The sequence below is a fragment of the Cupressus sempervirens genome, chromosome 7 (assembly GCF_028749045.1).
Source record: "Cupressus sempervirens isolate cs-2001-9-10 chromosome 7, ASM2874904v1, whole genome shotgun sequence".
In the NCBI taxonomy this organism is placed as follows: domain Eukaryota; kingdom Viridiplantae; phylum Streptophyta; class Pinopsida; order Cupressales; family Cupressaceae; genus Cupressus; species Cupressus sempervirens.
This window is the reverse complement of record NC_143124.1, coordinates 484483385-484497393: the sequence shown is the minus strand read 5'-3', so window position 1 is coordinate 484497393 and position 14009 is coordinate 484483385. Positions and strand designations below refer to the sequence as shown.

At 33.2% G+C, this 14009-nt stretch overlaps 1 protein-coding gene across 1 annotated transcript; it reads right to left on the bottom strand.

Moving 5' to 3' along the window:
• Positions 1-957: 957 nt before the first annotated feature.
• LOC149547658 (uncharacterized) lies at positions 958-13481 on the bottom strand. The gene is made up of 4 exons (XM_089794163.1): positions 13473-13481; positions 1375-1464; positions 1209-1274; positions 958-1122 (listed from the first exon to the last, which is right to left on the bottom strand). Exons 1-4 carry the CDS (start codon positions 13479-13481, stop codon positions 982-984), a joined length of 306 nt encoding a protein of 101 aa, XP_089650289.1. The 3' UTR covers positions 958-981.
• Positions 13482-14009: the final 528 nt, after the last annotated feature.

Sequence of the window (14009 nt, the reverse complement as noted above, 5' to 3'; positions counted from 1 at the left end):
CTTGGATGGAATAATGAGTTCGTGATTAACTCTGTATTAAGATTCATAGCATCTTCTAGTTATTTGCAAAGGAAATTTATAAATTACTTGCTAATGTCATATGGCTTGCTTGAGAAAGATGTCCATGTTCTTATTGATGGGTACTAATGACTATCCACATTTAGTTCTTCAATATCCTATTTGACAAGCTTTCCATAGACATTTCTTTGCCATACTAAGTATTTTTGAAAACATATTTGAGTAGAAGGACTACAGTAGATACTACATGATGTTTTAACAAATAAAATAATGGGTTAAAGACTATTATTTCCAAGGTATTATGTCATACTATTTTAATTGTAATGATCTTAGACTAATGATATTCTTGAAGGTAACTTCAATATGCAGCAAGAAAGACAACCTACAGCCAAGGCTATATTGTGCCTACAACCAAAGCCATAAATGCTCACAACCAAAGCCACTAGTGCACATAGCCAAAGCAATGGATGCTTATAGCCAAAGTTACAAGTGTTCGCAGCCAAAGCCATGAGTATATGAAGTCGATGATCACAATTGTTTACAACTATTCACCAGAAACAACTTCTTTGCAGTTTTTGAAAAATACTAATAAAGCAAAAAAGAACATCTACTAGTTGGTAGACATAATGGCAACTCTCTAGCAATTGAATTTAATTTCATACATGCACATATCTAATTTAATGTCATACACGAACATATCTAATTTAACGTCATACATGAACAAACATATAATATAAAATGATAACCAATAATGTCATATACATTAACAAACACATAATATATTATGATAACCAATAATGTCATATATGAACAAACATATCATATATTAACCAATAATGTCATACATCAAATATAGAATGTCATATGTACATCAAATGTGTATCGAATATGTCTCTCAGATGCCTATATATATATACATGGGGAAGGAAACAAGTCTCTATATATATGTATCAAATATCTCAACTACATCTTTTCCTTCCCACGAGGGGAAGGAAACAAGTCTCTTGACGTCCTCTGTCGTCGTGTGGAGGGAGACAGTGGAGATGATGGGGCCCTCCTGACATGCTCACTTGACCTCTTGTTGAGGCTCTTCTCCAGGTCCAACTGATACAAAGAAAGTAGATATGAATCAATATTTATTATACATTGAAATCAAATATATGTACTCACAAAATCAATTATTTTCTTACCGCCAACAAATAGTCACTTTGTAAGTCCACCTCAAATGCTCGTGGATGATCAAGCGTGACAAGACCCTACAAAAATTCAATAAATATAATCACTTATAAATAACATTAGAAATTTTGAGATTAACTATTATAAACAACAACTAAAACGAAGAAAATTCTTTCATACCTCCGTCAGTGGCTGTGAGCTAGCCACAGCTGCGGCCACTCCACTATCAACAGACTGTCGCAGATGAGGAGGTGTGTCTGACATCATGAGCTGCATGTCATACAATACACGTTATATCTAACATGAAACATGGAATAAATATAATTAAATGAATTAAATTAACATGAAATAGTTGTACCTGTGTGAAGCTCGTATGATGTCTCTGCTCTGCGTCTATGGTAAAGGTTGAGGGTCGTGTGGAGAACTGATGCACATGCATATTTTTTTGGTCAATCCTTAATATGATTACGTAATAAATATATGTATTAATTAAAATGATTAAATTGATACATACCTCAGGACTCGTCAAAGGGACAAAAAATGGGCCTGGAGGATCGCTGCTAGGCCCAGGAACACTTTGACCCTAAATTTTGAACAATGTCAATAAATCCTAATTAATTAATCATTCACTATACGTATGAAATGTGATCAAATTAGTAATTTACCTATTTTTCAATGCCAAATGTCTCATTTAGGAACTGATCGGTGACAAGCCCATCATTTGCACCATCTTCGACATGAGTGCCAAATGTGCATAGGGATCAGCATGAAGTGCACATGTGACCACGATGTATAGAAGGCTCTCCCTCAACTAATGGGCTCATGGAATGGATGAGGGTCTGCGTCAAAGTATTAATGGTCCCTAGAGTGCTGGCCTCTACATGTTCCTTCACAACTGAAGGAATAATCATATGCTCATGCTGTGGATGGACCACGGGTGCCCTAACTACATTAGGGTCATGACGTGCTCTGGGCCTCTCAAATGATGACCCCCCACCTCTACCCTAGGAGTCTAACATATCAAAATAATTGAGGATCTCCCCAAGGACAAACTCACAATATAATTTCTTCAAAAAATACATGGGGACCTCGTGATTTTTGCAAGGAGGGGCATCAAAAACCATCCACCATCTATCCCAAAAATTATTTTTAATAGCATCATGTATGCACCAATGGATGGGGAATCATTTAGTACCCTCTCTAACAGTATTTTGCTCATCGAGTTTTCTAAATAATGCACATATACTACCTTTTGGTATTTCCTTTTTTCTAACATCTTCATATGACAATTTATTTGCATAAAATCTTTTTTGTTCATCACTCTTAGCCCGCCAAATATCTAATTGACCACTAACTAAGGCTATCTGAGTGTTAATGGATTCAAGGGATTATGCCAATTGAGCCCTCATTGGATTGGTTTGTCTAGATTCTTTCAACCAAGCAATGATTTCTTCTAATTGAGTTTTTGCCTCTCTCTCTATTTCATTTCTTATATTTTCTTGTGTGCCTGGTGGAGGTCTTGTAATTGGTTTGGGTTGTGGAATTTGTTCTTCTTCTTGAGGAGGGTTTTAGTTTTGGGGTTCTTGAGGGTTTTGATGTTCTTTTGGATTTTCTAGTTGATTATGAACATTTCCTGATAAAAAATTCATTGAAATTCAAATAAATAAACAAATCTAAATGAAATTTGTAAGAACCCTACAAAAGAATATAAAAAAATTACAAAACAATATGAAAAATATATCAAACAATGCAAAGTTAGGTTCATATCACTTACGGCGTCATCATGGGTGCGCTTGTGCTCTTGGATTTCATCGACAAGGAGGCATTTTGGCAAATGGTGGTGCAAATGTTGAGTTTTCAACTCGCGTACGCACTGCTCGCTGTAGGAGTAGAAGAAAATGCTAATGAAAATGATGGGCTGCAAGTTTGAAGCCCATCATATATACTTTTTATTTTTTTTAAAGTGACTACGCGCTATAGCGCGTATGCACTCTTTAAAATAGGAAAATAAAATTTCCTTGTCACCTTTTTGGCACCACAACTCGGTGCATATGCCCAAGGAGAATGTTGATAATTCTAGAAGACATCATGGTTTTGGAGTTGGTGATGAGGTGATGGTTCATTTATAGAAAGGAAGATTTCCTATTGGAACATAAAATAAGCTAAAGATCAAGAAATTTGGATCTTGTAAGATCTTGAAGAATTTTGATAGTGGTAATGCTTATGAAGTTGAGTTACCTAATGACATGGATATATATCCTATATTGAATATTTCTAATTTATATAAGTATCATGAGTTAGATGATGAAGTTGTTGTATCAAAAGATTATCCTAAGAAGTAGGTTAAAGAAGTTGAACAGATATTAGATCATAGAGTTGGTAAGAGCACAACAGGAAAAGATTACTATGAATATTTGGTGAAGTAGAATAATAGGCCTAGTGAAGATGCTTCATGGATTGCTCAATCTGAGTTAAATTTAGCTCAAATTGTGACATCTCAATGATTTAGGAGAATCATTTCTTTTAACCTTAGTTGTTTGATGTAGGAGCATTTTGGGTTGCCTTGTTATCCTGGTCATTTTTTTTCATTCTATATGTTGATGCCAAGTTACTGTAGTACTTAGTTGGTGCTAAGTTATTGTAGCACTTAGTTGGTGCCAAGTTACTATAGCACTTAGTTGGTGTTAGGTTACCATGGCACTTGGTGCCAAGTTACTATAGCAATCTAGTGTTGACCAAGTGTTTCTTCATGTGCCAAGTCACCTAATGTATGCCAAGTGACTCTTCATTTGTTGAGTTACCTAGTGTATGCCAAGTGACCCTTCATGTGCTGAGATTTCCTATTTATTTTGAGTGTCAGCATTTGGACATGATTTTTGTAAGCCAAATTGCAAGATTTATTTCAATCACAATATTTATTTTAAGATCTTTTCTTGGGATGTGCCCAAACCATTGTTCAGTTTACTTTCCTCTTATGTAATGCTCTAGAATGATCTATAAGCCATTTTGGCAAGTATATATAGAGTTTTTAGGCTTAGAGTTAGGTGGTTTTTGAAGAGGATTGCAAAGTAGAACTAGAAAGTACAAATTTGTTGTTGGATCTTGAATATGAATGTAATTGTATTTGGTTGTAACCCAAAAGGCCTTACAATTGGGCATGTATGAGGATATTTTGATGAATCAATAAAAGTATTTCACTCTTCTTCCTCCTTTGGTTTGTGTGCTTTGTGTTTTCTTTCATTGTATTAACTATTGTAAGGTGGTTTGGATAGCTGGGTGAGCCTTTGGCCCTAGTTTTTCACCCCTTCCCTGCATCAACAAACTCCTATGTAAACCATTTTTGGCCAACATGAACATTAATTTTTGATATTCAGAGATAAGGATCAACTCATATCACACATCCCTATTAATACATGAAACCAATCAAAAAAAGGGAAACATTAGGTGGGAATAACAATCAACTAGAGTTATTGATTATTACCTAAACCATTTTCCAAATACTTAATTAAAGGGTAAACTCTAAGGGAGAGATATGATAGAGTGAAGAGAAGTATTATATGCAAAGGAGAAAAAACATTTTTGATGGAGAAGATTTTTAAGTGAAGGATAGGATGTAGAACTAATTGACTAGAGGGTAAGTGTACCAAGTTGTGGTCCCAAAAGGGGGGTATAAGTGGCAATTTCTTTTTCTAAAATCAACAATTTATGAAATTTGACAATAATTTGAAAATAATTATGCTAAAAGAATTAAGATTTGACAAAAAAAGTAGTAGTAGTTTGAATCTAGTTTCTAAATTACTATCTAAAGAAAAATGGCTTAGTTTTAGGTCCTCAAAATAGGGGTCCAAAAAAAGTCATACTATTTTTTAAGAAAAATATAACATAGAGCAATGTGTGGACCCCTAAAGTTTTAACATATTTTTCAAAAAAATTTAATCACTCTGGTAAAAAGTTACCTAATGTTGTGTAGTTTTGCCCATATTTTTTGAGTAATTTTATAATGTGTATTTTTATTTTTATTAATTTTGTAATTAGACAAATTCCAAAAATATGAAATATTTGTGTGCTTTGACTAGAAATGATTGAAAACTAATATAAAATAAAAACTATTTTTGCTCAAAGTGTCTAGAATGGAGTCTAGTTTCTAAAAAACTAAGTTGTTGGGAAATTTGATGAATGAGCTAAAATCAACACCCCAATTAGTACACATTGGTCTTTTTTAGAAAATGGGTATGTGCATTTAAAAGAAATTATAGTTGAAAGGATTGAAATACTAAAAATTTGAAATAAATTATATGGTTATATAGCTAACACAATGATCTACAATGTCATGTAACCTGATTTATCGATGTTGAACCACAAGGAAACTTGAAGGAGAGCGTGCAAGAAAAATCGATCTTTTTTTGTATGTTTACTGCAAACCACATCTCAAACTAGTTTAGAGACTCCAAATCTTTGATGTAGAGCATCTTAAAAATCAACTAATTAGTGGGATAATTCCAAATATATGAAATAATTTTATTATATAGAGGCATCTCATGAGGCAAAACACAACACGTTTTAATACAAAAACATCAACCTTTCTCCATTTACATATCCTAATCACTATATCTGATTCCATTACTCATAACTTTTAATCCTTAATGTTTCTTTCCAAACCCTTTGGAGGGATTGTTGAAAATTAGGAATAATAAAAAATATACAAAAATTATACCCATCTGATAAACCAATTAAAATTTATTTTCTTTGTATGGAGACCCATTTCCTCTATCATAAACCAGAAACAAAAATGGTAATCCTTCCTAGGGTATCAAATAACATGCTTAAAACAACTCCAAATGAGACCAAACAAATTTTAAATTATCCATATATGAGTATAGTTTCCAAATATGTAATCCATTTATTTTTTCTCATTCATAAATCAGTTTATAAGATCAAATTTTTGTTTACAACACCATTGAAGGTATTAAAAAACTAGTTTTCACTCAAATCTTCATAACTTTCATAAATATAAATGAAAATGATTCAAACCAATTTGAAATAAAAAATAGTTCACATATATTTCCAATTAATATTAGTATAGGTCACAAGTCTCCAAAATGTGTCTATACCAAATGTTTCAACATGACTATATTCAGGGAATCTCAAATCTGCAAATACCCTCTTTCACCAAAATGCTCATAACTTATTCATTTCTTCTTTAAATTGAGCCAAACCAAAATCATGAGAAGGATGATTCATCATTCTATCTATCCATTACTATATTACATGGTTTCCATCTTGTAAATGTCCTAAAACCAACCCTAAAACTAAGAAAAAAACCAATCAAAACTACAACAATAGAATGCACCAAAAATGTATCAAAGTATTTCCTCTTCTCCAAATTGATTTGGTTCGACCATGCAATGTAATTTATACTCATTTTACAGTCATAAATCTTCATAACTAGCGCCAAGACCAATCATATACCTTATTACATCATTTTTTTATTGTTAGCAACTTTCTCAATGTTGCATTTTATAACTTTTTATGCAACTTTTTTACATTTTTGAAAAAAGAGGCTTCATAGCCTTTACAACTTGACCCAAATACAATATAAATGACTCATGGATTTAAATATATCAAATAAGGAATCTTAGATTTAACTTTTTGATATATTTAAATCCATTTGAGTCATTTATATTGTATCTGGGTCAAGTTGTATAGGCTATGAAGTCATTTTGTCAAAAATGTAAAAAAGTTGCATAAAAAGTTATAAAATGTAACATTGGAAAAGTTGCTAACTATACAAAAATGATGTAATAAGGTATATGGTTGGTCTTTGGGGTAGTTATGATGGTTTATAACTATAAAAATGGTATAAATAATATTTTATGGTCGAACCAAATCAATTTAGAAAAGAGGAAATACTTTGATACATTTTTGGTGCATTCTATTGTTGTGGTTTTGATTGGATTTTTTAGTTTTAGGGTTTTTTTAAGGAATTGTATGGGCATGTACAGCCTAGAAGCCATGTAATATAGTAATGAATAGATATAATGATGAACCATCCTTCTCATACTTTTGGTTTGATTCAATTTTATGAATAAATGAATAAGTTATGAGCATTTTGGTGAAAGTGGGTATTTGCAAATTTGAGATTCCCTTAATATAGTCATTTTACAAAGCATGGTACAGACACATTTTGGAGACTCATGACCTCTAATAAAATTCATTGGAAATATATATGAACTACCTTTAATTTCCAATTGGTTTGAATCATTTTCATTTAGATTTGTGAAAGTTATGAAGATTTGAGTGAAAATTGATTTTTAAATACCTTCAATGGTGTTGCAGACAAAGATTTGATCTTATACACTAATTTATGAATGGGAAAAATAAATATCTTACATATTTGGAAACTATACTCATATATGGATAATTTAAAAAATAATTGGTCTCATTTGGAGTCATTTTAAGTAAGTTATTTGATGCCCTAGGAAGGATTACCAGTTTTGTTTCTAGTTTATGATAGAGGAAATGGGTCTTGATACAAAGACCTTAACTTGTAATTAGTTTATTCAATGAATACAATTTTAGGATATTTTTTAGTATTCCTAATTTCAAATAATTCCCCAAAAGGGTTTGGAAAAAACCATTAAGGATTAAAATTTATGAGTAATGGAATCAGATATAGTGATTAGGATATTTAAATGGAGAAAGGTCAAAGTTTTTGTATTAAAACATGTTGTGTTTTTCCTCATGAGATGCCTCTTTATAACAAAATTATTTCATATATTTGGAAGGGATCATAATTTATCCCACTAGTTAGTTTATTTGTAATATGCTTTGCATCAACCTTTTCGTTGGATCCCCAAGGAAAATCCAAGCCTTAGTCTTGGTAGAATCCAAAGCTTTTAATAGTATGAATGCGCTAGTTAAAGAATTTATAAATTTAGGCTTACATAGTGTCTATGTTATATAGTGCACATGCACTTTGTAAGCCTAAATTTCAATAGAAAGTGAAGGAGAGAGCGTAGACAGTGAGAGAGTAGAGGATGGGGGTAGAGTAGGAGATGGGGGTGAGAGAGAGAGAGAGAGAGAGAGAGAGAGAGAGAGAGAGAGAGAGAGTAAGAGAGAGTAGGGGATGGGTGTATGCACTATATGAAAACATCAAAAAATGGTTATAATGAAAGTTTGGGTCCCTACTAAGCCATATTCTATTTTTTGTCTATTCTATGTTTTGTTATTTTGATAGAAAACACAAGTTTCATGATGTTGGAAGTTAGCAAACATTAAATTCAATCATTGGATAGACTATTTGAAGGCTTTTTGAACATTCTTTCATACTATTGGAAGCTAGAAAGCACCAAATCTATTCATTGGATACACTATTTGAAGGCTTTTGAACATTCTTTCTATAGAAAATATTAGTGCACTGCTTATTAAATATTCTTTGTTACTATAGAGGCAAGTTTCATTATAATTTGAGAAGTTGTTTAACATATATTGCATATTCATTGAAATAATTGTAAGTTGTATATGTATTTGAATGATTTTTAATTTACAAATTGTAAGTAATTCAAATGTTTGAATAATTTGACATATAGAAATCATCATCATACCATGGAAGAAACTAAAAACTAAAACAACAGAAGAGAGGGAGAGAGATTCGGCAACTAAAAGAGATAAAATGAAACTACTACATGAACAAACAAAATTGCAATGCAATAATAAAGAATTGTCTTTTGAAGAGGAACATGAACCACTGATACAATGAAACAAAGAGGAAGAATTTGAAAGACAAATAGAACGAATGAGACTCTTATGCTCAAGAAGACAACTGAATTGTTAAGGTACACCATCTTCCAATCTTGAAGTTATATCATCATCTCATGTTGAAGAGATGCTAATTTCTACATCCAACAATGTACACACTCCATCATGTCATGTTGAAGGCACACCATCAACATATCAAGTAGGTGATATTCCATCTTTTACATCTTGTTGCCAAAGATAAATTACCATCTTTCAACACAAGAAGGTTTAGTTGCAATGGAAACAAATCTAGAAATTTAGAATCAATCATTAGATGTAGCTAGTGACAATTGGGATTCCTCCTTAGGAATCATAATGCAAGTACACAAACCATTTTTGGACAAATACACTTTTAGCATACCACCCTCAAAGACATAATTGTCAAAAGGGGGGATTTTGAGGATTTTGAGAATTTTGTAAATTTTGTGGAATTTTGTCAAGGAAGATATCTACTCAAAGGGTGTTATAGAACAAGAATGACATATTTACTCTGTGGGAGTTGTACCTATGAATTGTGGGCCTCTGAACCTCACAAACACTTCAACATGGTCATTACCTATGGAATCATCCTAGGGTAAACATGGTATTGTTTACCCAAGACACCAGACAGTGTGACCCATTGCCTCCTATCTAAAGAGTTTTTTGCTTATTAAATATCCTCAGATTCAAGGTGTAAGCAACCAGACCCTCTAAGAATGAAGGGTTTGATGAATGCAATTAAGCTAGATGGATGTAAATTTACTCTAAATGAAGTGCAAGCAATTAATCTATGAAATAAGAGACATTAAGCTAAATGTATGCATTATTAAGCTAGATGAGAATCTAAAAATGATAGCAATGTGGAAATTTAGAAAATAAGGTGAGTGCTCAATTCGACAGCAATTCAATACTATGAAAATTCAACCTCTGTAATGAGGAAATGAGGGTCTCTTAAATAGACTTTCCTGGAATCCATCAATGGTTGAGATCAATTTCAATCAACGATCAGGATTGAAAATGAAGTTCAGTCATAGAGGAAGATTCCCAAATCAAAGGGAGTTAACTGGCTCAAATCTGAGCGTAAGAGTCAATCAACTTAGATAGACTTTAGTGTCAAAGTAAGTGATCTGAGTCATTTCTAATTTGATCAAAAGTGAATTGGAAATTTCCTTTTTGAACTGAAGAGAGATTTTGGAGAGATATTCAATTTAATAAAATGAGATATGCTCTCATAATTACCTTTTTCATTTAATTAAATAATTCTATTTAATTAATTAGAGGCACTTTTCTTATTTAATTAAATAACTTCATTTAATTAATTAGGAATAACTTCCCATTTAATTAAATAACTTTGTTTTAATTAATTAGAAGTAAGTTCTCCATTTAATTAAATAATTTTGTTTAATTAATTAAAATAGGCATATTTATTAAATTAAATAAATTAAATTCCATAGTACATTAGCCTTAGGATATAATTTAATTTAATTAAAGTATAAGTACTTAATAATTAAATTAAATATTAATCAATAGGTTTAATCTGACTAATATGAGTAAATACTAGAGGAATTAAATAATAAGCATGATGAATGCAGATTAGGGTTTTCTACATCTGACATTTAAGTCAAGTAGCGAGTAGCAGAATAAGAATTTTCCTAGTGAAATAGGACTTAGGATTGATTAGAAATAGACCAGAATTGGTATCATGTCAATGAGCCAATTTTGGGATATTACGTTTTCCCCCTCTTTCAATGAATGTGTGAGAAACACGTTCAATTCAAAGAAAAATTGGAAAGCATGATGCAAAGATGAGATTGGTTCTGAAGTTGATGACATGGAGACCAATTGATAAACTTTTAAGGGCCATCTGTAGAACATAGCTTAATCCTAAGGAATCCAAGTAGAGCACTTAGATACCTAAGATTGATAGCATTTAAAAGACTATCTCTAGAATGGATTGTAATCTTTAAGGATCTAGACAAAACATCTAGATACCTAAAATTGATAAGCATTTAAAAGGTTTCTTCAGAATGAAGTTTAACCTTTAAGGATCCAGATAGAACACCTAGATACTCGAGATTGAAAGAAGTTAAAAGATTATCTCTAGAATGGAGCTTAACCTTCAAGGATCCAAATAGAACACTTAGATACTTGAGATTGAAAGCATTTAGAATATTATCTCCAAAATGAAGCTTAACCTTCAAGGATCCAGATAGAACACCTAGATACCTGAAATTAAAAACATTTAGAAGATTATCTCTAGAACAAAGCTTAACCTTCAAGAATCTAGATAGAACACCTAGATACCTGATATTGAAAGCATTCAGAAGATTATCTCTAGAATAGAGCTTAACCTTCAAGGATCTAGATAGAACACCTAGATACCTAAAATTGATAGCATTTAGAAGACTATCTCTAGAACAGAGCATAACCTTCAAGGATCCAGATAGAACACCTAGATACCTAAGATTGAAATAATTTAGAAGATTATCTCTAGAATGAAGCTTAACCTTCAAGGATCTAGATAGAACACCTAGATAACTAAAATTGATAGCATTTAGAAGACTATCTCTAGAACAAAGCATAACCTTCAAGGATCCAAATAGAACACCTAGATACCTAAGATTGATAGCAGATAGCAAGATCAAATTATAAGTCATAGAATCATCCCTAGAATGAGGCTTGATCCTTAGGAGTCAGGGTTTAGACTTTCCCAATACTTGTCCATTGAACTCTGAGAAGAGTTACTGAAGAAAAGATAGATGGCAAAGATACCATATAGAAGGGAACAAGATGCCCTAAGTGATGACATGCCCCAAGTGACGAGGACATAAGATGGGAACAAGATGCCTCGAGCAATAAAGATTCAATGATGTAATCATCCTACCCCCTCGAGAGTGAAATTGAAAGATGACATGCCAGAAATATGATGTGAAGCAGTATATCAATAGATATATAAGAAATATGAGATGTAGCAAAATGTTGATCTGAAGAAAAGAGAAGAGATTAGAATGATCTAAAGAAAAGTTAGAGTTGTGAGGTCCAAATACCAAGTTTGACCAAAAGTTGATCACATTTAACCATAGTTGACTTGAGTTGACTTTTTCCAAAATGAAGTGTTAAAATATGAAGAATGTAGAGTTGAAAGGATTCCAAGAATCCAAAAGTATCAGAAAGATTTGGGCTACACAAGCATTCGATCGCATCAGTCTCCAAAATCTTAAAATGTATTTTTGAGGCTCTTACATGTGTTAGATTTTGAATTCAATCCTGAAAATGGATTTAGAATGGTCAAATTAGCTAGGGGTGTGATTTTTGCGCAAATTTGAGCACTTTGAAAAATTTGGTCAATAGCTATATAAGGGCCCAAGGGGTCATTTTCAATTCATTTGTGCTTTTTGTCTTCTATTGAATGTGAGATATCATTGATTTGAGTGCTCCAGATGTCACAGCTAACAAGTAGACTACGAACCATTGGTGAGTCATCGAGTCCCTTCCTTCGTACTTTTGTTTTAATGTATTTTGATGTCATTTATTGCACATTTTAGCATGTTTTAGGATTGTCTAATTGGTCTTCGTGCAAGACCTATCTCTTTTCATGCGAAGATCTTCTTTCTTCATGAGATTCAAGGAGGATCTTCACATGGGAAGCATTAGGTTTCACGCAAAGATTGAGATTCTTTGCACGATGTGATTCATTTCTCATGCAAACAACTCTTTTCTCATGTGGATAGATCTTTTCTCGCACGATGACATGATTCTTTGCATGAAGAAATAATGTTTTTGTGCAAAAATAGGAGAGCTTCACGCGAGATTTCACAAATTTCGTGCAAAATCTCAGGACAGTTATATTTAAAAGTTTTATTTTTGCACTCAAAAATTGCATTTTAATTTGTTTTGATGCATTGTTTTGACTTGATATTGATTGTTTCTCTTATTGTTTGTTGTTGTGTGTGCAGGAGGTTTTTGGTGACATCACATTCAAGTCTCATTACCAATCATATGGGGAGCTATTGCGGAGTCTTGATGAAGCTGATTAGGCACACATTGCCTGATTGGGTTTATCTTCTTTGTGCCAAATTCCAACAATGATGGTGAATCATGGCCTTCTCACTACATTGGTAGAGCATTTCCATTCAGAGATGAACACATTTCATTTGTGAATGGGTGAGATGATGATCACCTCAGAGGATATATGGAGTATTCTAAGGATCCCATTTCATAGTGCTTGGGTCATCTATGATACAGTGTCCCAAGCAGGGATAGAGGCACTGTCTATTGTGTTTGGGAGAGAGCTACCGAGAGGCAGGGGTATCAGCTGGGATGAACTGATGCACACCTATGGACCGACACACAGGCTGACATCCATGTTGGCTATATTTCTGAGTTGTTTCTTATGTCCTAACAGGAGATAGCATGGTTTGGAGTGTGGGTGGGGTGCATTGCTTCACAGGATGTTGGAGGCACCTGAGATCTTTGGGTGGGTTCAATGCATGTTGGCTCACCTTTTCCATAAGATACACAAGGTCATCTTCAATGAGAAGAAGACCATGGTATAGGAGTATATGTGTTGCAGATCTGGGCCTGGAAGCATCTTCTCGTATGCAAGCTAATTTTTGAGGATTCTAGAGAATGACATACACATCTTGATGACCTAGTCTCCGTTGTATGGTGACCTTGGAGAGAGATAGAGGACTGGGATGATGCCCCTAGAGAACTACCATGGATGTTTAGTTCTCAACCTTTGGCAGGTAGGACTACATTAGTTATTGAGATATTTGTGATATCATGAGTATGGCAGCAATATGGCCAACCATAGGACATTTTTGCTAAGTATTGGGTCTATGCTAGGTTGCAAAAGGACGTTGAGTGGGGATGGCCACCATGGATGGATCCAGGGTGATCCATGATAGATATTCGGAGCCTAGCTACAGTTTAGTGGGACTATCTGCCAGAGGTAGTAGATGCAGGGATGGCGCCTGCATATTAGGCATATTTGATCAGCCATCTATTCCCACATTTTATAGATCCACTGAGGATGG